This window comes from Volvox carteri (assembly GCF_000143455.1).
Source record: "Volvox carteri f. nagariensis unplaced genomic scaffold VOLCAscaffold_11, whole genome shotgun sequence".
NCBI lineage: Eukaryota > Viridiplantae > Chlorophyta > Chlorophyceae > Chlamydomonadales > Volvocaceae > Volvox > Volvox carteri.
In genome coordinates, this window is record NW_003307554.1 from 1,007,125 (window position 1) to 1,028,766 (window position 21,642).

Consider the following 21,642-nt stretch of genomic DNA (forward strand, 5'->3'; position numbering starts at 1 on the left):
CTCTCCATAGAGGTGTCTCTTGCACGCCAGGAAGCGGCGCGCACTTGGACGCTTTGACAGGAACCCCGGTTGCACGGGCGACTGCTGTTGCAGGGCCCAAGCAAACACAGACCAGTTAACCCCTACTCAAGCACTGATCAAACAGAGTTCGTTCACCGTCGTTCGTTTTGCATCATATGAAAGATAACACTACACGACTTTCCAGGTTGCAAAAGTAATGATGCATAGCAGCAATGAACCAGAACTGCCAAACGCAACCTCTGCGGTTGGTTGCAGCCCCTGCTGTTGGTGCTGCACGCTAGTTAGCTTTCCATCATGTACCGGCCCCTTCACAACCCGCTGCGTCTGTGGTCGGGGCGTCTTTGCGCCGCGGAGTGTGGGGTTAGTAGTCTTAGCTGCAGCGCCGGGGTCGCTGCTGCCATCGACCTCGATGCCCGTGTTTCCTGGCCCATCGCGATTGTCTTCATATGAAGAACGTTGACGTTTGGCACGCTCGCTGTTCACAACTGGAGTGGCGTCATTGTCGTCGGCTGACTGCAGCATTGCGTCCTCATTGCCTACGACCTCTAGGCCGTCTTCATTAACGTCGCTAATGGCTTCAGTGAAGTTTAATATCTTCTTTAATGGACTTCCACGTTTTGGGAGCTTCGGGTCCGAATATTTTGCAGCGTTTGGTCCGGTCAGAAACAGTCCGATTCCTCGTTGACTTTCGGGCGTGACCTTCCTAACAGTATCCATGGCAATGGTCCGTTGGCAACGGAGCGCAATAAAGTTGACATAACATCCTTAAACAACCCCTATGGCAGTCCGGAGGCGTGTAGCTTGCAATGCTCAGTAGCTACGGGGCAGTTGTCTGGACAGGTTACTCGCCAGCCACAAGCTTGGTAAAAGTGCAGCCCCGAAAGTGTGGTAATTAAGCACAGATACGCCCGCTGATAGTGTCAAAAGTTATGATGAGGTTAGTTAAAATGTTTGCCAGCCTACATGAGCGCAGGGATGCGGTGGTTGTCCTGACGACCTGGTCTCTACCTACGGCTGGATGAGGTTACTGTAGATGTGCAACCCCGAAAGCACAATGGAAAGCATGAATATAACTGGTGAATGCATCATAAGTGAAGTTTAGGTTAGTTTAGGTGTTTGCCACCTGTATTGGTGCTCTGATGTAAGATGATCATAACTTGCTTGGTTGTCATGGTCATGGCCCCTGAATCGATCAGTGAAGCGAGTGTAAGGTAGTTACCAAACACCTTACGTGAGTAAAAGATAACACGAAATTACGCACAATCATACCGATATAACCTAAGACGAGTAGGAAAGACGGTAAAATGAACGTGACGCTAAAATGTCGTGACGTTAGAGCAATTCTGCGGGATTCGGGGATGTGTCCTGATGACACATCCCCAAATGGTAACGACGCATTCCCATTCGGGGATGTGTCATCGGGACACATCCCCGGATGGGAATGCGTCGTTACCTAACAAAAGCTAAGGCGCTCCAGTTACCAGTAGGGAGGTCTCCCCTGGCTACCAGGGCTAGGACTGCGGTTAGGGGAGGGCTCTCTATTGGCAACCGGAGCGCATGTTAGCTGGCATTGGCTCGATGAAGCGCTTCACTTGGCTGTGATGTGGAGGAGGCCGCAGTCCTGTGATACAGCACTCATTGGATCCAGTTGCCGTGCAGAAATATGCATGCGTGTGCCGTACCGCGCGTTTCCTGATTATGGTTTCATGTGCAGAATATGAATAGCGCCAATACTGGCCAAAACAGTTTGCATGTTTAAAATGCTCGGTTTAGCCATGCCGTGCTGTGCTTTTTTCGATGCCGCAGGAATGCTGCATCTTAACTAGTCCAAACCATGTTCAAGAACATAAACAAAATCTGGCTTGTTCAGGTGGCTTGCGGCGTTGAGCACCACAATGTCCTGAAGGAAGTGAAGGCGCTCGCCGTGGACAAGTAAACTTGTAACATTACGCATTCGGTAGTAGTATGGCCGAAAGACGGTAACAAGCCCAGGCGCCATGAACCCGGCGCCTTCTTACGGTTGGGTCAAGACATGACAGTTGCGAGGCCGTTAGGACCAGATTGGCAGCATGGCAAGGGGGACACTGGGGGCGTTCATGCTTCGGGAACTGTGGTGGAAACAGTTACCTAATGATAATCTTCGGGAGATTAACATTTATGCCTTGGAGTATGTATGCAACCAGCAACACCAGCACAGGTACGATGGTTGCTGGGAACTGTCCAACCAATTATCGGAACGTTTCTTTTGTTACCGGAGCGTTCTCCTTAGAGCTTACGGCACGCCTTGCCTCTGATTGTCTCAGCGCTTACCTCCGTCTGCTTCGGAATTCGGACATGGCGCAAAAGCAAAAAGTGGTGTACGTTTCGAATCTCCCTTACGAAGCTACGCATGATGCATTAGAGGCTGCATTTGAGAAGGAAGGCTACAGCGTGGTAAGCGGACTCGGATTAATTAATTGCTTCCGGAGGCTGACCTGCGTCGGTTACCCAGCCTAGCCCGCGCATCAGACGATAGCCATGAAGCATATAGGTTGAAGCTCGTTGATGGTATTATTGCGATAATTCCCACCTTGCAGGAACATATCGAGCTCATAAAAAAGGGCGCAGGAAGCAGGACGAAGGCTTGTGGATTAGCAGCAGTCACTCTTAAAGAGGGAACAGACCGAGGTGAGATTCTTGAATTGTTATGTCTCCAACAGGTTTTTCCGCTGTTGGCTTTACGTGGCAGATGTTGACCTTCTTGGTAGAGCTAGACCAATGGGCAGAAGCATTATTTATCCTACCATGGTAACATTCTATTTGTCCTAGGATCTCGCATGGCTTACCTGTCCTTTAGCTAACTAACGGCACTCATCGACGTTTGGGGCGCAGCAAAAGGCGCAGCAAACCACGCTCCGTCGGATTAGTATTTGGTTAGGCGTACAAAATTTTGACCCCTAAGAATTGGACTTGCATGGGCTTCGAAGTGAACAAAGGATGGTTGTCGATCGTGGTCTACGCAAGGCATCTAGTCTGCATGCCTGCCTGGGAAGGGACTTACACAAGCACTCGAAAAGCAGGCTGAAACCGAACTAACCCTTGCCGCGCCGACGATGTCCAACTTCCCTTCCCGCTTGCCATGCCCCCGGGGCATTTGTCTGGCTCCTGAGCGCCCTCTTTCGCCCCCCGCAGACGTGTGCTGCAAAAAAATGGACGGCAAGGGATGTTTCGGGCGACCCATGATCGTACGGTTGGACAAATTCTGTGGAGACGACTTGGCATATTCACCAAAGGGCCCGGGCTCGCGCAATGAGACAGGAGCGCAATAAGGCAAGAGCGCAATGAGAACGGTGCATGCGCATCAATATCAATGCATGCAGTTTCCAAACGCAATCCAGTATTCAGCAAGGACAGCACACGTCCATGCAGTACGCAGATTGGCCGCGGGGGAAAATCCCCGCTGGGCGGGCTCCGTAGTAATGGTGCATACACAAACCCAGACACGCCACGTCACGCTGGTAAGCACACCGAGGATGCACAACGAAAAAAGAAGGCACTATCCCAGTCCCACAGGAAGCTGCGGGGTGATGCTGCCCGTCTTGAATGTTGGTGGCCTGGACGTCGATGGCATCGCAGCAACCTGTTTGCTTAATTAAAACAGCGGGTGGTACGTGGGCTTTAAGGCAGTACTAGGTATAGTATTCCTGTAAGGGCCTTATGCGGCCAGTACTGCAGTACAGTGCATGGGTTATTATTATGCGTACAGTACCAACCGGTGATCCGTTTGGATGCGCCATCCACTGTTACCTCGTTCGATTGATTAAGTCAGCGGGTGTCGGTCCGTCAGTCAGGGTTCGCTGCTCAGGCAGCTAGGCCATTGCCACCAATGGTGTTGCCGCTTGCGGCGCCTACCGGTTTCATTCTCGCTTTGCCTCTGGTGGATAATGTACACGTCGTTTGTCCTTCCGTCCTTCGGTTGGCCTGTTTGTCCTTCTGTCTGTCTGTCTGTCCTGTCTGTGTCAGGCAGCTTCGCTGGGCGACCTCTCCGTGCTTTCCATACGGCACCTCCTCTCCTGCCTTCCCTACCCTTGCTCGGACTTCGAAATGAACGCGTGTGACCCTGAGGACATTGCCTTCCCTGCACCTTACCTGTGTTTACTGACCTGTGTTTATTGCGCAAATCTGACTGCTCGTCTCTCACCACGTTTTATATTGGACTGGGAACGGAACTCATGTTGTACGACACGGTCAGTTACAGCTCAGTTGGCGATTTGAATGGGTACGGAATCGTATGGCGGGAGGTCCGGTTGCTAGCAATATGGTGCTGAGTAAGCAGATTGTGAAGTGTGTCGTGTGTCGTGGTGTGCGTCGTGCGCATGTGCCCGTACCGCGGCCTATATGTTTGCGCGCCTGTTTATACATATATCCATAAGTCTTTTCAGCGATTAATACCGCGGATGTGCCCCCTCCAAAGCGCCGCGCGGTTGTCTGGCTGTTGCAGGGTCTTTCACCCCTTGAAGCCGCTTTTCAGTACTTGACTCTGTCGGCCTTCACCGTGCTGGATCTTTGCGAGCATTCCTAAAGAATAAAAGCCACAAAAAACGTTTCTAGAGGCCTCCCTCATGCCGATCGCGAGGCATGTGGTATCTGGACAAGCTGTATCCATCTCATCACCCAGTGGCGGCAAATGTTGGTGTCGCGCGGGTGGGGGCCCCCTAGCAAGCCGTGTTCCGCCCCTTCCGCGGTGGCATGTGCGATTACTTTAGCCAAGGTGGTGCGGTGGCTATACAGCTGGTCATTATCCAGTGACTTCTGACTTCAAGGCAGGGCACCGGGTATCCAGTCCTCCTTCCTGGTTCTGCAACGTGCGCTATAACATGCGCCAACCTTAAGCAAGGCGGTTCGTGGGAAATGCTAGTTGCTTATGTGGGTGGTAGGTGTGGAAGAGGCGGGCAGGTGTTTGCCGTGTGCTGGCTTTCTTTCTCTAACAGACAAACAAATGAGAACGTTGAAGCCACCCTGTTCAACTTTTGGGATCGCGCGTTGAGCGAGGAGGGAAGCCGTTGACTGGGGTTTCTTGCCGTACTAGTACTCTGGCCGGAACTTCAACTTCAATTTCCTACTTCCATTTCCTACGAGAGTAGGAATAACCTACATTTTATACTCTACCCACGGCCAATGCCGTCTCTTTGTTGGCGCAAACGTGGTATTACATGGTCTTGTGATGTTTAGCATTCAAGCATGTACATGTACAATGTAACAAGCGAAGCAGCAACGTCATGATGCTGCGCGCCGTACATATTCCGTTTTGCTCGGTGCACTAGTTGTGACAAGCAGACGCTACGCAACATACTCGTCCCAGTTAGCCCTGTAATTATCCAGTGCCCACCGCCTGCCCTGCCGCTCACCCAGGCCATGGCCATACTCCATGTGAGCGGGCCTCAACAATGTAATGCGCCTAACTATGATACACCGGGGTTGTAAGTGATTCGTGTGCCCTGGCGCAATCACTGCATCCTCACTTTCCCTTAATGATGCTATCTTGTGACAGACTGTTTTGTGGCGGCCGCATCACGGCTGCCACCATGGCTGCCTCCTTGCCCCCTGTCGCCGCTTCCATTCCGCCTGCTACTGCCGCCACCGCCGCCGCTCCCTCGTCCTCGGCCACCCTGAGGCTTCCCTCGTGCCGCCAAGGGCGGCAAGGTCTCGTCTGGCCCTGCAACAATTGAGGAGGAAAAAATCAAAAGTAGTGGAGAAAACTCTTACCACACACGCATCATACGAAGACCCCTCGTTTGTTGAAACGTCTCCCGTTGCCCACCTTGCCTTGCCGTGTCTGGGCTTCATAACACTCCCTCGGTAGTCGTCTATACCAAGACAAATACCCACTACTCATGCTCACACACACAGACAGGCAAACAGACAAACCTGTGGGCAGCTTGGTGCCTGTCTCCCTCTCAATGCGCTCCTTGAGCTGCTGCAGCACCCGGATCTGGGCCAGCTTCTGAGGGGACAACTTGTGCCATAGGATACCGCTCGGCTTGGACAGCGTGGTGCCGGTGCGAATTACCTTGATGAGTAGGGACAGGGCGGGGACACCGGCACCGAAAGGCGTCAGTCATGGGTGTGCGGGTGGGGTGGGGGCCGCGAGAGGCTATCAGATAGTCGACGCAGCATCTCCCACTCATGCATCATCCAACCCAACATACGGTACGTGAAAACGCATTCACACCGGTGGCCGGTGGCTGCCTGCCTCTCCTTGGTGACCTCCGTCCCTAGTCCCGGTTCTTCGTCATGTGCAGCATAGCATTCGATGGCTCAACACAACGTTTAAATTTCCTACAGCGAGGTGGGTTTGCTAAATACAAGTGACCATATGCGAAGCGAAGCAAGGATAACTAAGCCTATCTGATTATATAATTGCAGTTACGAGCGAATTGGTTTCGGAGGACCGTACTGCTGCAGCTGGCGTAGGTGTAGAAGCAGCGGGCGGTAAAAAGAGAAAGTACTTTTCGAGTTTGCGTGAGTATGTTGGGTCGTAGTAATAGACACAAGCACACAAACACACGCACGCACAATCACACCCCGGCCTATTCCTACCCTACCCGCGTGGGGGTCACGATGACGTCCACAGGCACATCATGCTCCAACATCTTGCTCACGTCAATTGTACCAGGTGGGAGGACCTGGGAGAGGCCACCGGCAGCGGGGGGGGCAGCATACACACAAGCGTACACACGCAGCAGCATCGCGAAAGGTGGTTGTGTTGAGGATGACTCGTTGCATGTACGATATGCTCCCTTACTTTTCCGTGCTGCCCCTGCTGCCTACGAAGGGGATTCCCAAGCACGACGCGACCTGGCAAGTGTGCAATCTCCGGTGTCAAGGAGAACGAGAAAAAGAACCACCTTTCCCCCTTCCCTTCCTCATACCCGCAGCTGTCCCCTGTTCCTCCGATTAACCCCAAATACATAGGACTCACCTGACAATCATGTACCGTGCTCACCACCAGAGTGCTCTCATCAATGGCGCCCATCCAGCGCAGAATGCCGTACTCAAGCTCCGCAAAACCCTGCAGCATTACCAGTAGCAGCAGTAGTCACGTAGTAGTCACAGCGGCAACAGCAAAACACCAAGAGCGGCTGTGGGATCATTCAACACCTAGCCGCAAGCACCCGGCAAGCAGACTGGATGTGCACATGCAGTGTGTTTTCCCCTACAGGGTCGGATTTAAATACCGTAAAACACGTAAAAACACACACAGCTCAGATCAGTAAAACACACAGGGACAGGTTCGGTGACTGCCCCTGGACAGTGTTAGCCCTCGTCAGATGATACACACATACATACATACAGCACACATGCATACAGGCATACACACAGAAGTACTACCGCGCACATGGTCCACCGTCCCTCAGCCCACCTCGCCCTTGCCAAGTCTCGCCCCACTTGCTGGGTCCACGCACGAACTTCCCACCACTATGAGGTCCACCTGAGCAGAGCGCGAGGGGGAGGGGAACAAGGGGAGAGGAGGAAGGCGGCCGTACGGTCCGTGACATGTCAGCATTGGATGATGTAAACGCCGTTAGAAGGGGGGGGCCCACACGTCCCGTCGCCGATGGTATACGGCATGCACCTTCAGCAATCATTTCAGGTCCACTGCGACATGCCTAAATGTTTCAGAATATCATTTTTACTCGACCCCTTGTATGGACCCCTTGGTTCCGCACCCATAGCACGGCTGCTCCCACTTCCCTTCCCAATATACCGCCGCCGCCTTCGCTGTACTCGCCATACCAGCAGTAAAATTATCGCCACCCCGCCCTACCTTAATCTTCGTATCCAGCGACAGAGGCTCGCCGTACTTGGCAACACCTGCGTATAGGCCGGGAAGTCAAACCCTGAAATGTGGGATACGGGATACGGAGCGACAAACTTGCTGTACACACATACCGCACATACGCAGGATGCTCAGTGTACATGTACCATGTGGAAATAAGCTGCGAGTGGCGGCAGTGGCTGCGGCGGCGGTGTGGGGGGGCCCCCCAGCGTAGCAAAAACCTTCATCATGACGTACGCCAGCGAGCTATGACAGAGCGCCATGACGAGTCATGCCGTGCACTCAGAGATCCGGCCGGCGAATATAGAATCGGCGGCATTGCACTGTATTGCGCTGTATTACACTGCACCCCATCATCACACAGCGCTCTCCATCCACTGCAGCTCTCAACACCCAACCAGCCTGCCCCTCGGCCACACTCCAACGCCCAGCCCTCTGTACCGCATCTTTGGGCCCACCCCACTCCCCATTCCCATCACCCCACTCCACTCCACTCCACTCCAGCCCAGTACCACCTGCGCTGGTGCACGCCTCATTCAGATCTTCCGGGGGGAAACTGCTGCGGCTTAGGCGGCTGAAGAAGCCGGTGCGCAGCCGCGGCTGGGGAGTGAGCAGTGTCTTGTTCCGGATCAGAACCAGCTGCCTGACCTAGTGGATGTGATGGTGATGGTGATGGCGGTGGTTAGAGGAGTACAAGGAGGGGGGCGGGGACAGATAGTCCATAAGGCCGCGGGTCAAGGGTAGGGCAAAGCAGGATAGGGCATAGGAGGACGCAACCCGGGATGCAGGCCGCTGGTTTTTGTGGGTGTGTAGGTGGGTCTTTGCCGGGGGAGTGTTTGGGGTCTGTGGCTACGTAGAACATGAGCTGGGTGCGGGGTGCGAGTGCGGGTGGAGTGTGTGTGTGTGTATGTGTGTATGTGTGTATGTGTGTGTATATGTGAGTGTATATGTGTGTGTATATGTGTGTATATGTGAGTGTATATGTGTGTATATATGTGTGTGTATATATGTGTGCAGCATCATGCAAAAGACGGATACACTGCCGGTCCACATCCTCATTACGTCCGGCCCGGACAGCACCAGCCCACGAAAACTCTCCGCTCTTTTCCTTCCTTTTCCGTTCCAGCTTTCCGCACCATTTTTTGCGGCGTGTCCGGGTTAACTTTCACCACCAGAGCGGATTTGAATTCTGGCAGGTCCGCCAGGCGCTGGGCGGCGAGGTCCGCGTTGACGAAGTTGGGAATGCGGTGGTGCACCGGGCGAGGGAACCTGCGGGGGAGAGCGTGCGTATGTATGTATGTATGATGTTACAGGGTGGTATAGCTTCGCCAGCGGCCCCCTTTCCCGAGGCAGTTCCCTGCTCTCCCCTGCGAGAGGGGCACCCTAATCCAGTCACCCCATCCGACTTCAGAATGTATTCGTTGGGTTCAGCAACTCACCACCAGCATCCAACCAAGTCTAGCGGATCAACGGCGCCTTAACTTAGTTCCTGGTCAGCCATGTATGTATGTATGTATGTATGTATGTATGTATGTATGTATGTATGTATGTATGTATGTATGTATGTATGTATGTATGTATGTATGTATGTATGTATGTATGTATGTATGTATGTATGTATGTATGTATGTATGTATGTATGTATGTATGTATGTATGTATGTATGTATGTATGTATGTATGTATGTATGTATGTATGTATGTATGTATGTATGTATGTATGTATGTATGTATGTATGCAAGTACGATAGGGTGGGTTGGGTAAAGGGTTGAATGTAGGGCTCCGGGGGATTGTGCCTCAACGAACTGGCGAAGATGGTACAGGGGAAGATGTGCGTACGTGGCGCGAGGTATGTTGGGCGCGGAGAAGACCGGAGTCTGGGCCGTGAGGTTCATGGATGGGCTGTTGCGAACTGTGTTGCCACTGATCACCAGAAGGAGGCTTCCATGGGTTTGCTGGGAAAAGTGAACAAGAGTGGCCCCGGGTAAGGAAGACGGGAAGAAGGGAAGGAGGGAAGGTAGGGCAGCCCTGAAAGCTATTTCCTGTGGCCCCACGAGCACACCCGACCAGCGTTTGGCATTACCTGGCACCTTCCAAGTGTGGAAAAACGTAAACCCATATCCACACCAACTCCGCACAGCAGATTCCTTACACCTCAAGCGCTACCACACCAACCGTTTTCCAACCATCATGACCATCACAATTACCACAACCGCGCACTCGCCTGGCAATGTCATTGGCCTCCATGTAGTCCCAAATTTTCTTACGTAAGGCCCATTTCCAGGCGCCCGCCACACTGCCAGGTAGGCGCTGCTCAGCCGCTTCATCTCGGGCCAACTGCGCGCGCATGCCGTCGCGTGCCTGACGTGATAAATGCGGACGGGGTGGTAAAAGTTACAGAGGAGGAGTTGCATTGTGCGGGTGTGAAATGCAGGTTATAGGGCGTGGAGCTGTGGACGCTTACGCAAACTACCGTACGGCGAACCGTTGGAGGGTATCGTTGCACCTTTACCTCCCGTTGTACCATACCTGCTCATCTAAGCACAACCTTTCCGCATTGTAGGAGTTTGCGTCGAAAGATTGTTGGGCTGCTTGGGACATGGCAAGCACTTGAGGCCTCCTTGACGCACTGCCATGCACAAGATTGCAGCGTTGCGTGGACCCGACCTGACCACCGTAGATGTATCTGTGAGAGATCCTGTAAGAAGTGGAAGTTGTTGTGGATGTGTCCAGGGGCACCTTTGCTTGTGGTTGTGCAAGCCAAAGATGCATGACTAGCTTATGAAAAGGGCACTGCTGATCGCAGTTAACACAGCTTATAACTACGATCAATATATAAGTTCAAACGCTTGTATGCATGCAAATGTGGCCTAAAGGTCTGAACCTGGTCTGTACGTTGTTGCGGTTATATACGGCCTCGCAAGTGTGTGGCGACAGAAGCAAGCAGGCCCTACCACCTATACCTCTCAGATCCTAGAAGCGTTCCATTATTTTTCTGATTGCTAGGTACATCGTACCCACTAGACCCTTAGGCAGTATTTTGCGATTGGTCCAGCCAGTTGACGTGGTAGTGTTGCGCCCGGCAGTTGACTTGCCGCACAGCGGACAGACATAAATTAAGTTAACCATATTATTTAAGTCATCTATTTCGTTGCAGTTCTTGCGTAGTTTGTGTCAGGCAAGGCACCCGGGTCCTGATGGTGTTGCTCAACAGGCAAGTCGGTCCGCGCTGCCTTCTGAGCACTTACAACAGCCGTGCATGTCGTATGCATCTTTCTTTAGGAAGAACAAACATTTCATCTATACGCATGGTGGGCAGGTACTTCCCGGCACTTCCCTTATCCTTCGGATCGCCCACCACGCACACGGCTTATCATGCCTTGGCCAAAGGTCCGGCCGGCGAAGTGGCCCAGAGCAGTGCCAAACCCGCTCATTATCCTGATCTTGCCACGTAGTGCAATACGTAGTGCAATAGCAATATGCCAGGTGTTGGGCCTACACTGTAGCTCAAGATGCTGAGGTCCAAACTTCCATCGCCGCCTGTCGCCATAGAGTCCCAATCACCCACTCTGGCCCTCAGGCTTCCATGCGGTGGTGCTGACACGCTAAGTGCGGCCTCCGCCACCGCCGCCGCCGCCGCCGCCGCCGCCCCGTTCCGCCGCTGCATACTGAGGGGTCCCCGAAACGCCACGACCACCTGCAACACCGGAGTAGTGGTTGCCGGGGTGGCGCCGTCGCAGTCACCGCTGCCGGCATCCGCATGTGGCGCCGCAGCCGCAGATACTACTAGGCCTGGGACCCGGCGGCCGTGGAGCCGACGGGCAGTGACTGTACGACCGGTCGCAGCGGTGGCGTATAATGGTGATACTGCCGACAAATACGCTGGCGGGAATGGCGGCGGCAGCAGTGTCCCGTCGGGGGGTGCTGAGGGTCGGCGTGTGGTCATTGTCGGCGGCGGCTGGGCAGGTAGGAGGAAGCCGGACATGGTGGTACGGCATGTCGTGGGTTTAACCTCTCGTCCAGACGAATCATCATGCTGCTGCCGTACCGTGTCATATCTCTTGGGACTCGACTGTCTCATGGCCACGTTGGGAGTCGCAAAATCGCCTCCCCAAGCGTCCCCGAGCTCCAAACAGCGAGCCCCCAATACAGCCCTCCCGTCTTAAAATTCCCTAGGTTTCGGAGCCGCCAAGCACCTATCGGAGCAGGGCTATGACGTCACCCTGCTGGAGGCCAGTCCCAACCCGGGAGGTCTGTCCAGCGGATGGAGGACAGCCAGCGGGAGAGCGGTGGAAGCGGGCATGAAGGGATTCTGGTACCAGGCAAGTTACCGCGTTTGGAGGATGGGGGCCTGGGGAGTGGGGCATGGAGGGTGGTTTTTGAGGGGGGAGGGGGGAGGAGGAAGTGGAGGGTGAGGAAGTCAAGGGTTGTGGGTGGGTGGGTGGTCATAGCCAGCGCCGTAAGAGATGTTTAGGCTTCAGAATGTTGATTTAGCGGGGGAGAGAAAGGTGTCTAGATCATGGAGGTAGGGCGTGAAAAGGGGGGGAGCGCAGGAAAGGAGGTACGTCAGGCAGGTAGGTGAATATCGGGGACAGGGAAGTGCATGAGGATTAGTTTATGTGAGTGAATCCAGAACTCCCCTCCTTACCCCTCCTCTCCCACTTTCCGTCGTCAACGCCTAAATGCAAGGCCCTTCCTTCCACACGCTGCCCATTCCCAACCCTCTCATCCGTCGCGCCCTTATTGAAATCCCGCTTCATTCGCCCCATTGGCCCCCCAACCGCCCTCAACCACCAGTACAAGAACACGTTCAAGCTGCTAGAGGAGCTGCAGCTGCCCTCCTGGCCCCTGACCGACTTCACTACCTCGGGGTTCTGGAACCCCCGCGGACTGGTGACAGAGGCCCCCGTCTTCAGCAAGCTGCCGCGGCTGCCCACACTCGTGGGTCAGGTACGGCAAGGACGGTTGCTGCAGTTTCTCTGCAATGTCGTACTGTATGCAGCTTAGTCCTGCTTAGCGAAGGAAAACCCCCGGTGGATGTGGCAGCGTTTGGTACTGCACGCGTGTTTGTGCCATCGTTATGTCTCTTACGTATGTCACGCAAGCCGTGTAAAATATTGTGTATGATAATGCATCCTTTGAATCTTCGGCTCCCCGGTCTTCATCTTCTCCCCCACCCCAACCCCGGCCCATCGTCCCTCCCTTTCAGTTCGTACACACCTTTCCGCTGTACTGGGCCCTCCCATTGGAGGACCGTCTGACAATGCTGCCCTTCCTCGCAACGCTGGCGGATTACGTGTCCAGGTACGGCCTGTACTGAGCGTTTTACGTGCCGTACGGGTACCGCATATCAGTGGTGATACATCATCGCCGCCACCAGCGATAGTCATCCGCGGGGTCCTTGAATAGAAAACGGCTAACCAGAGCTCACTAACTACCAACTAACCCCCAACTCCCAACTCAACTTTCTTTTGATCCACGGCCCTCGGGGGTTCATGCATCCACATACATATGTCGTATACACGTGGTCCAACCCATACGCAGTGAGGAGCGGTACGAACAGTACGACAAGATGAGCGCATATGAGCTGTTCCGTCGTTGTGGTGTCAGCAGCCGCTGCTACAACGAATTTCTGAGACCCACTTTGTTGGTCGGTTTGTTCGCACCACCTGAGGTGAGGACCGAGGAGGGAAGTAGTACGACATTTGTACGGCGTCTACAGCAAGGAGATAATGGCCGTGATTGGTGGTGATGCGAGGGATGTGGTACTGAGGTAATAGTAGGGGATGTCTGTCTGTCTGCCTTTCTGTCTGTCTACCTGTTTGTTATGCACAACAGCTCAAATCATCTATCACCATATTCAACTATGCCATAGCGCCGGATTCAAACCAGCTTCAAAAAGCACCGAGCAGACCGTACGGGAGGAAGGGGGGGGGGAGAAGAAGTCGAGTGGGGGAGAAGGCTCGCGGGGTGGCAGCACACCAATGGGGGCCTACAAGGCCTAGCCAAGTCAGGTGTATATCGCCATCTCCAGGCTTTGCTCCTTTGGCCTTGCCGTCCCTCTCCCCCTTCCCATCTTCATCCCGCGCCTCTCTGCTCAGCCCCCACCCTGCCCTCCGCACACCGCTCTCCGGTCCCCTTATCAGGATCTGAGTGCCGCTGCCGTACTTGAGACTCTGTACTTCTACGCTCTGGCCCACCAAAACGACTTTGACGTGTGTTGGCCACGGGGCTCCATTGCGGAGCTCATTTTCCAGCCCATGGTGGAGCGGATCAGGACTGCCGGTGGGTTTTATCAGCACGAGGGAGCAACAGGAGGGGTTGCGGGGGGGGAGACAGATGGAAGAGGAGGGGGGATGGGCCAGCTGGAGAAGGGTCGGATTGATGCTCCGCTCTTTCGCCATAACCTCGTGATTGCCTTGGCCGCCTTCTATTTCTTAAGGAGGGGGAAAACCTGAAACCAGCTGCCATCCATCTCTTCTCTCTTTCTCCTCCCCTCCCCCCCCTCACACACACACTCGTTGAGGAGGTTTCTTCCTTTGACGTGCTCTACCCACCGGGGGCACTAAGGCAGCACCATAAAGAAGTCTCCGGATTCGTCAAGTGTGTCTGAAATTCCGTTTTCCCAATTGGATGCCATCCCTGGAGACCTAGGGGACTTTTTGTTCTGCATTACATTTGGTGCTGGTCTGAAGTACATTTTTTCCTCTTCGTACCTAACACATACATAAACCCCCCGACTCCCTCCTCTATCGCTTCTTCTGATACCTAGTCAACAGCAGCTGGTGTTTGCATCCAGTTATGCTCACTCTTCCATAACGAACCCCTCTCCCCCCCTCCGCTCATGATAAGTTCTTATCTCCCCTTTTCCCCTACCCTTCCCTCTCTTACCCTCCCCCATCTTTCCCTCCCGCCCCTTTCCTTCTCCCACCTTCCCCTCCCTGCCTACCTTAAGGCGGTCGAGTGTTGGGCAGTCGGCTGGTGACGGGGCTATCAGTGGACCCGCTCACGGGGGAGGTCACATCGGTGGAAGCGCTGGACAGGAGCACGGGTGAGTGTGTGGATGTGTCGGTGGGCGGTTGGGTGGGTTTCAGGAGGATTCAGGGGGACTCGGGAGCCCCGGGAGAATGGCGTGGTTGCTGGGTTGTGTGGTTGATGAAGATAAAGATGAAGATGAAACGGGAAGTGTGCATTCGCGCGTGCATTGACTTAAGATACTTTTTGGGGATTCAGGGTTTTATTTATGACGCGTAGAAGCTCAAAGCGGGCCGTGGGTGGTGGCGTTCATGGAGTGCCGCTCACGTCTACACCCTCTCTCACCGCCGCCGCGCGTGCGCCCATCTTATGCCATACCTTGGCGAAGTGTACCGTAGCATGTCGAGTCTTCACGTACCTTTACGCGCACACTTACAGATGACAGATGTACACAATCGCATGCTGGCATGCAGATGTGCGTATGTATGTGTGCGTTACATGGTCGTGGGGTGCGTTCCCCGTACCTGCAAGGCGCCCATACGAGCCGAGGGCTCAAGGGCTGCCAGATCGCCTCTATAAGCACCATCCTACCTCGCACTTCAGACAAAGCAAATGATAAAGGAGACTAACGACCAAAGGGAACGATAGAGTTGCCGCGGGACCATATACGTTCCAGCATCTTCGCCAGACGTTCAGGTTCCCATTTCATGGCGTCCTTCATATACTCAAAGCGTGGAAAATCCATACCAGATCTGATTTTGTCGTACACCAGACAGTCCAGCAAAATGTGCTTCTCATCTTCAATATGGCTATCAGTGCCGTAACAGATGTAAATGTATGTGTGTGTGTGGCTGCAGGTGAGGCTGCCAGCTACCCTGCTGATGCGGTTGTATTCGCGGTGGGCATCAGCGGAATGCAGAAGCTCGTGTCAGCCACCCCCGCACTAGCAAAACAGGTAATTGACTGGAACAGACAAATACACACAGACAACCAGGCAGGCAGACAGAACAGACGGACAGACAGACAGACAGACGGCTTCATTGCCAGGGACTGCTGGCCTAACCGGCATCTTGTTGTGTGAGGCTGGAGGGAGAGGGCTCTCCGGGCCGCATCTTGGCAGGAAGTGAAAAAAGGGGAAATTAAGAAGCCCCGAGACAATCCATCCATCAATCGGTTTGTACTTAATTGGAAAATAGGGTGCGTGCGCACGTGTGTGTATCAGAGGTCCAGTGCGTGCGCACCCCGGCACAATCGCCCTTTCTCGCCTCTCGGCCTGCCTCTTCAACCCCACAGACCTCCGCAACACAGTTGTACACCGCTCCTCCGAAACCGTCTTTTCCTGCCGCCTCGCCCATGTCCCGCATACCCCACAACTACCCCAACAACGGCCTCATAGCCCTAATGCTCCCCCCGTTCCCATGGATCCTCTACTTCTTACTGGACTGGCAGCCTGACTTTCGCAACATCATGGAGCTTCGATCTTTGGATGTTATTGCTACACGCATTTGGTTTGACCGTCGAGTACCCACCCGATACCCAGCTAATGTCTTGTCCGGGTTCGAATCCACGGCGGGAGCCACTTTTTTCAACCTAAACGATCTGCAGGTGGGGTGAGTGTTTGTCTTAAATGAAGGAGCATCGCTCACCACGTCAAGTTGCTGCACGAATATTTTACATTATAAACCTTATCATGTTGGATAAGAGGTGGACCTAAGATCCTTGACACCTGTACAAACATGGATGCATGGATGGATGGAATAAAACCTAAACCCAACTCGCGGACTGCAGGACGAGTACCGCGATGAGCCTGGCACCGTCATTTCAGCGGATTTCTATCATGCCAACAGCCTTCTGCCTCTAAGCGACCAGGAGATTGTGGAGCGGGTGGTGTCTCACGTGGCCACTTGCGAACCGGGTTTTAAGGGTGCGTGCGGCTTAGCGGGTGAAGGGTGAAGGCAGCAGACATTAGAAATGGGAGAGCGGGTTGATCTTCCCTTGCTACGGGTCCTCTTACAGGGAAAAGAGGACTCAAAGGGGGAAAGTAAGTCCTGGGAGGAGAACATGAAGAGGGAAGGGAAAGGAAGGGAAGGGGAGGGTAGGGGTCGGAAGCGGGGCGCGCGAGCTTTCTTTTCTTTTGTAGAGCAATAACACTAAGGCCGATGCACTGAGCAACGCCCGTAAGAACCTGATCTAAAAGGACACAAGCAATTCGTGCATATTGTACGACAGTTGGACCTTGATTTTGTCGTCACATGGGGGGGAGGGGAACGGGCCGGAAGGAGATCAGTTTCCTCCGGAATGTACGGATTGGGTGGTGCCGATTGGCTCTACAGTTCGTGCTCAGCAAGGCAGGGGAAGGGGAAGGGATGGGTAAAAACGGAAAGGGAAATAGCAAGGGAATACACGCCCCGGCCACGTCCTCCGGCATTATTTCTCCCCTTTTAAGGCCCCCCTACCCACTCACACCTTCTGCCCCTCGACCACCTAGGTGCCAAGGTGGTTGACAGCATCGTGCTCCGCTTCGCCCGAGCAGTCACCCACTTCAGCCCCGGCTCCTACCAGCACCGTCCCTTCCAAGCAACTTCTATTCCAAACGTCTTCATGGCCGGTGGGCGCGGGTGGGGATGTGGGTGGGGAAGTGGCAGAGGTTGTCAAACAAGGGAAGAAGACAACACACAGGACCGGCAGGGACCGGCGGAGTGCCTGACGAAGGGGGGCGGAAGGGGGAGATGGAGAAGACGAAAGAGAGGGCGGGGGCCGCCATTCCAACAGCTTATTCGAAACCTCCCCTACCTACTCCTTGGCTTCCCCTTCCGGGCCCATTTCAGAGTGTTCATGGGTTGAGGTGGAGCTACTCAGATAGTTCTGTGTTGATTAGTTAGTTGTTGAGTAGTTAGTCACAGGTAGAAGTGGCAGTCACGGTTATTGGGTCGTTCTACCCGAATAGGGTTGGTTGAAACCATCTGATTTGGTTGAAACCAGCACCTCCTCTGGCTTCCATTACCCTCTCCATTTACCTTTCCGCACCCTTGCTCATTCACGCACACACATGCATACATACATACATACATGTACATGCATGCAGGTGACTGGGTAAAGGGTGTTCCCCACGGCGCCAACGGGCTGTCCCAGGAGCGTGCCTACGTCACCGGCCTCTCCGCAGCCAACCTAGTCATGAGCCGGCTGGGGGGAGGGGGCCAGCCCGCACAGATCCTGGATGTGGAGCCCGACGAGCCGCACATTGCGGCGGCACGGAGCACGGTGCGGGGGCTGCGGGAGCTGGCGGGGGCTGTGGGGCTGAGGAACCCCTTTCTGTAGTTGGCAAGACAGACGGCGGTGGTGGCAGAGGCGGAGGCTGCGGAGGCTGCTCATGTTTGTATAAATGGTGGATTGCTTATGTGTGGCGGGTGTATTGGTGGGTGTACTGCAGCGTCGTTTTGGATTTTGTTGTCCCTACGTCAGTACCTAATGGTCTGGGGTGGGTGGAGAGGATCCGCTTGGTTCAGATTCGGGTTGGACTACCGGTCCTGTGAGAATGTGCAGTAACAGTGAAAAAGTGGAGTTTGAGCGGGTTTAAGAGTTGGGCGGAGAGAGGCGTGGTGTGCTGACGGTGATGATGTGTTGGGAATGCTGAGGATGCAGCAATAGTGAGCTTTTGAGGATCCACGCAGGTCGTCAGGACATTCCTCAAGGTGTAGCCTTGTAGCGCTTCGAGCGGCACTGACCTAGAGGAGGAGTAGGAGGTGAGGCCGTGTGGAGGGCTTTTTTTATTACGGCATGTACTCTGGCGTCCGTTTATTTGCCGCGATGGGTACGTGTACCTCTGCGGGCCTGCCGACAGCAAATACGACATGACCACAAAAAGAATCAGAGTGGATCGGCATAAGGGTCTAATATTGTCGACTGGCGCTGTGTGAGCTTCACCGACTCGATGCCATTGGATAGAAAACGTCTCGTATAGGTGAAGCCTCGATCAACCGTAGCAGAAGGGGGAAACCGGAAAGTTGTTTACACGTAGCCTCTTGAAATACGCATTTATGGAGTTATGTTAACCAACACATTAGGCATAGCAGATCAAATTACTCTTTCAATAGGATTGCCAGTCTCAAGGGAGCAACTTTGGCTTATCCAAGCCCCACAATCAGTGCAACAATGTGTTTGGGATGTTGTGGCTCTTGCTGCGGTGTCAGCCATGGAGCATGGGAGACGTTATATGGCTGCAAACATGAAAACCAACCCGGCACTGTTACCTGGTCCTTCCCTTACGGAAGAAGCAATTTGTCGAGTTATTGTTGATTTTTGGGGCCGCATTCAGGGTTTCGCAGCTTTAGGAATTCCACGAAAAGGTTGGGAATCCGTTGGCGCACATCACCCCTTTTTGAGGATTATATCTGGCAAATTGATTTGTTCGCGAGAGCGGTTACCGATGAGAGGTTAATTATCTGAGATGATAATCTTTTGGTATATTAGTCTCTACTGCAGTGCACGGCCAGCTGGCCCGATGGCTCTACTCTTCGGGAGTCTGGAGCCCACTGTAACAACCACACACACATTAGGCACGAGCGTGAGGCGATGGTGCACAAAGTACACATTCCCTAGAACTAACAAGCAGTCGCCTGTAACATCGAAAGTCTCTCCCTTATTATCGGGCTATCCAAACTCCAAAATGTAGTCCCATGATTCCTGCCCGTCGTACATCTTCGAACCATTTTTCCTGTGTCTACACATTATCTGGGAAAATAGCCCTCACCTTGAAAAATGTAACCTTTTAAAGGCAGAGTGCTGTGAATTATGGTCGCTTTGTTTGTACCCCTTCGGTTGTCACAGATCAAAAAGGATTTTATTTCTACTATTTTAATTTTACTCCAGCTCTAATTCATTTGGGTAAGGCTTCAAAACCAACATGGACCCTCAAGCCATTCTGAACGACCCCCTTGTAATGGAAGCCGAAGCCTCTGGAGCTTCAAGCAATCCAATCCGCATGTTAATCCTAAAGCCATTTTCCACTACTGCATTCAAGCATAAGGTATGGCCAAGCGAATGGGTAGGTGGGTACTATCGGTGGACAATTGCTTTTCCCTTGGAATTTCCTTCAGAGTAAGGCAAAGAAGACGTTTTAATTATTACAATTATTACCTGGATGTTAGCTCTATAGTGGACTTTAGGTTTCGGTTTTACCTGCATGCCCTCGCGGGTTGTTCAATGAAGAATTTTACCCCGTTAGTAATGAGAATACGCGAATACAGCAGAGCGCTTATTATCTGAAATGTAATGAATTCCAGGACGTACGACTCAGGGCCTCCTACCTTCGCCGAGTATGCAGGTCAAAGCGAAGGCCGTGACCGGGGACCCTCTGATTTCAACACCTGACTACGTCCTTCATGAGGTTAGTGATCTTGTAAATGTTCTGTCACTTAGAAGCTGTCGGGACACATTGTCGGTTTGGGCATCTTGCCTCGGTCAGCGGATAAGCGCCGCGACGGAGCGCTCTCACTCGCTCACCACTAGAACCACATTAAATCCCTTCTTGTCTGCTTTCGCCAAACTCAATTTGACAGGCCATCGATTCGCATGGGCGCAGCATGAAGGAATATGCACACGTCGAGGATATTCAAGCCTTGCGAGCGAAACTCGACAAAAGCATGGTTCGACTGCAGGCAGAGGATTACCGCACAACAGACATGATACTCGAGGACTTGGAGGAAATCGTTACCTCGTCCGACGGGCTCCGCCCAAGCCGCGTCTCCGTCAGTGCACCTGTCACCCCACGCGCGAGCACCACACGCCTCACAATGAACCTGCACCGCCCCAGCACCAAGGACTCCCTTGGCGTTACCACTGCAGACGCCACGGCTGCCACCGACACCGCTGCTGTCCCAAGGTCACCCCGGAAATCGATCAGGAAGTCGTGCTTCATTGGCAGCGGCAGCGGCGGCGACAATGCCGGCGGCGGCACTGATGCCACGCCCGCATTGCCTGTACGACCCTCCACCGCAGCTACCGAAAGGCATGTCAGTATTAGCTTGGGAGCAGAGCTTCAGACATCAAGGACCGGCGCCGGCGGCGAACGGGCATCGTCGGTTTCGACGCTGTCGATATCCACACGATCAGCGTCGGCTTCAATGGCCTCGTCTTCAACAAGGGTGAGCAAGGGCGACGCCACATCCGAAGCGGATTGGGGGCCCCGGCCGAAATCCAGATCCAGGTCCAGATCCAGGTCCAAATCCAAGTCACGGATGGGCGCACCTTCCGGCGCATCTGTGATGAGTTCCCGTACACCCGAAAGCCGTCAAGTGGACAACATGATGCGTCAGCTACGGCAGCTGTACCGCTTCTCCATGTCCCGCACCCGCGCCCGCGCTCAGGAAGCCTCACGCCAACATCAAGCGGGCCCTATGCCGGGACCCGACTTCAGACTGCGTTTCGCAAAGGGATCTGGCTCGCGTACGGCAACGCCCTCCCAGCCGCTACAGCCCGCCGCAATGGGTCCTACGGAACCCATTTTGACGGATGCCTTTGTACAGAGCTGCATCACCGACTTGGCTGCACAGTCCCTTGCGAGGCCGCCCCAAGCGCGCTTCAGCTCCCCCGGCGTCGCCATCGCCGACGACGACGCCAGGGAACAGACTCGTTGTTCCCGCAACTTGAGGCCCCATTCAATTAATGGCCACCCTGCCCTGCTTGGCACGGGCGGCCGCAGCGACGGCGGTGCGTTGATCGCAACGGCGATGCTAGATCAGGGCCATGCCGCATGGCCGACGCCGAGGCATCTTGCACGCACAGCGGAACGCTGGTTGTACGGCAGGCATGTTGACGTGGACGTCGCT

The 21,642-nt window shown here is 54.0% G+C and overlaps 3 protein-coding genes across 3 annotated transcripts; 2 read left to right on the forward strand and 1 right to left on the reverse strand.

Annotated features, from left to right (window-relative positions):
• Nucleotides 1-2,090: 2,090 nt before the first annotated feature.
• Nucleotides 2,091-3,741, forward strand: VOLCADRAFT_104028 (uncharacterized protein; the record flags this gene model as incomplete). Its single annotated transcript, XM_002948657.1, has 4 exons — nt 2,091-2,218; nt 2,325-2,454; nt 2,598-2,688; nt 3,193-3,741. 4 exons carry the CDS (start codon nt 2,091-2,093, stop codon nt 3,327-3,329), a joined length of 486 nt encoding a protein of 161 aa, XP_002948703.1. The 3' UTR covers nt 3,330-3,741.
• Nucleotides 3,742-4,581: 840 nt separating this feature from the next.
• fcl2 (5-formyltetrahydrofolate cycloligase) lies at nt 4,582-10,673 on the reverse strand. The gene is made up of 10 exons (XM_002948781.1): nt 10,370-10,673; nt 10,065-10,201; nt 8,977-9,109; nt 8,356-8,488; nt 7,829-7,875; nt 7,424-7,492; nt 6,983-7,072; nt 6,606-6,686; nt 5,929-6,070; nt 4,582-5,716 (listed from the first exon to the last, which is right to left on the reverse strand). Exons 1-10 carry the CDS (start codon nt 10,610-10,612, stop codon nt 5,538-5,540), a joined length of 1,254 nt encoding a protein of 417 aa, XP_002948827.1. The 5' UTR covers nt 10,613-10,673; the 3' UTR covers nt 4,582-5,537.
• A 679-nt stretch (nt 10,674-11,352) lies between these two features.
• Nucleotides 11,353-18,133, forward strand: VOLCADRAFT_80345 (uncharacterized protein; the record flags this gene model as incomplete). The annotated part of the gene is made up of 12 exons (XM_002948658.1): nt 11,353-11,806; nt 12,017-12,174; nt 12,644-12,790; nt 13,050-13,144; nt 13,385-13,514; nt 13,987-14,125; nt 14,796-14,866; nt 15,678-15,770; nt 16,265-16,420; nt 16,604-16,739; nt 17,304-17,423; nt 17,901-18,133. 12 exons carry the CDS (start codon nt 11,353-11,355, stop codon nt 18,131-18,133), a joined length of 1,932 nt encoding a protein of 643 aa, XP_002948704.1.
• Between the last annotated feature and the right edge of the window lie 3,509 nt (nt 18,134-21,642).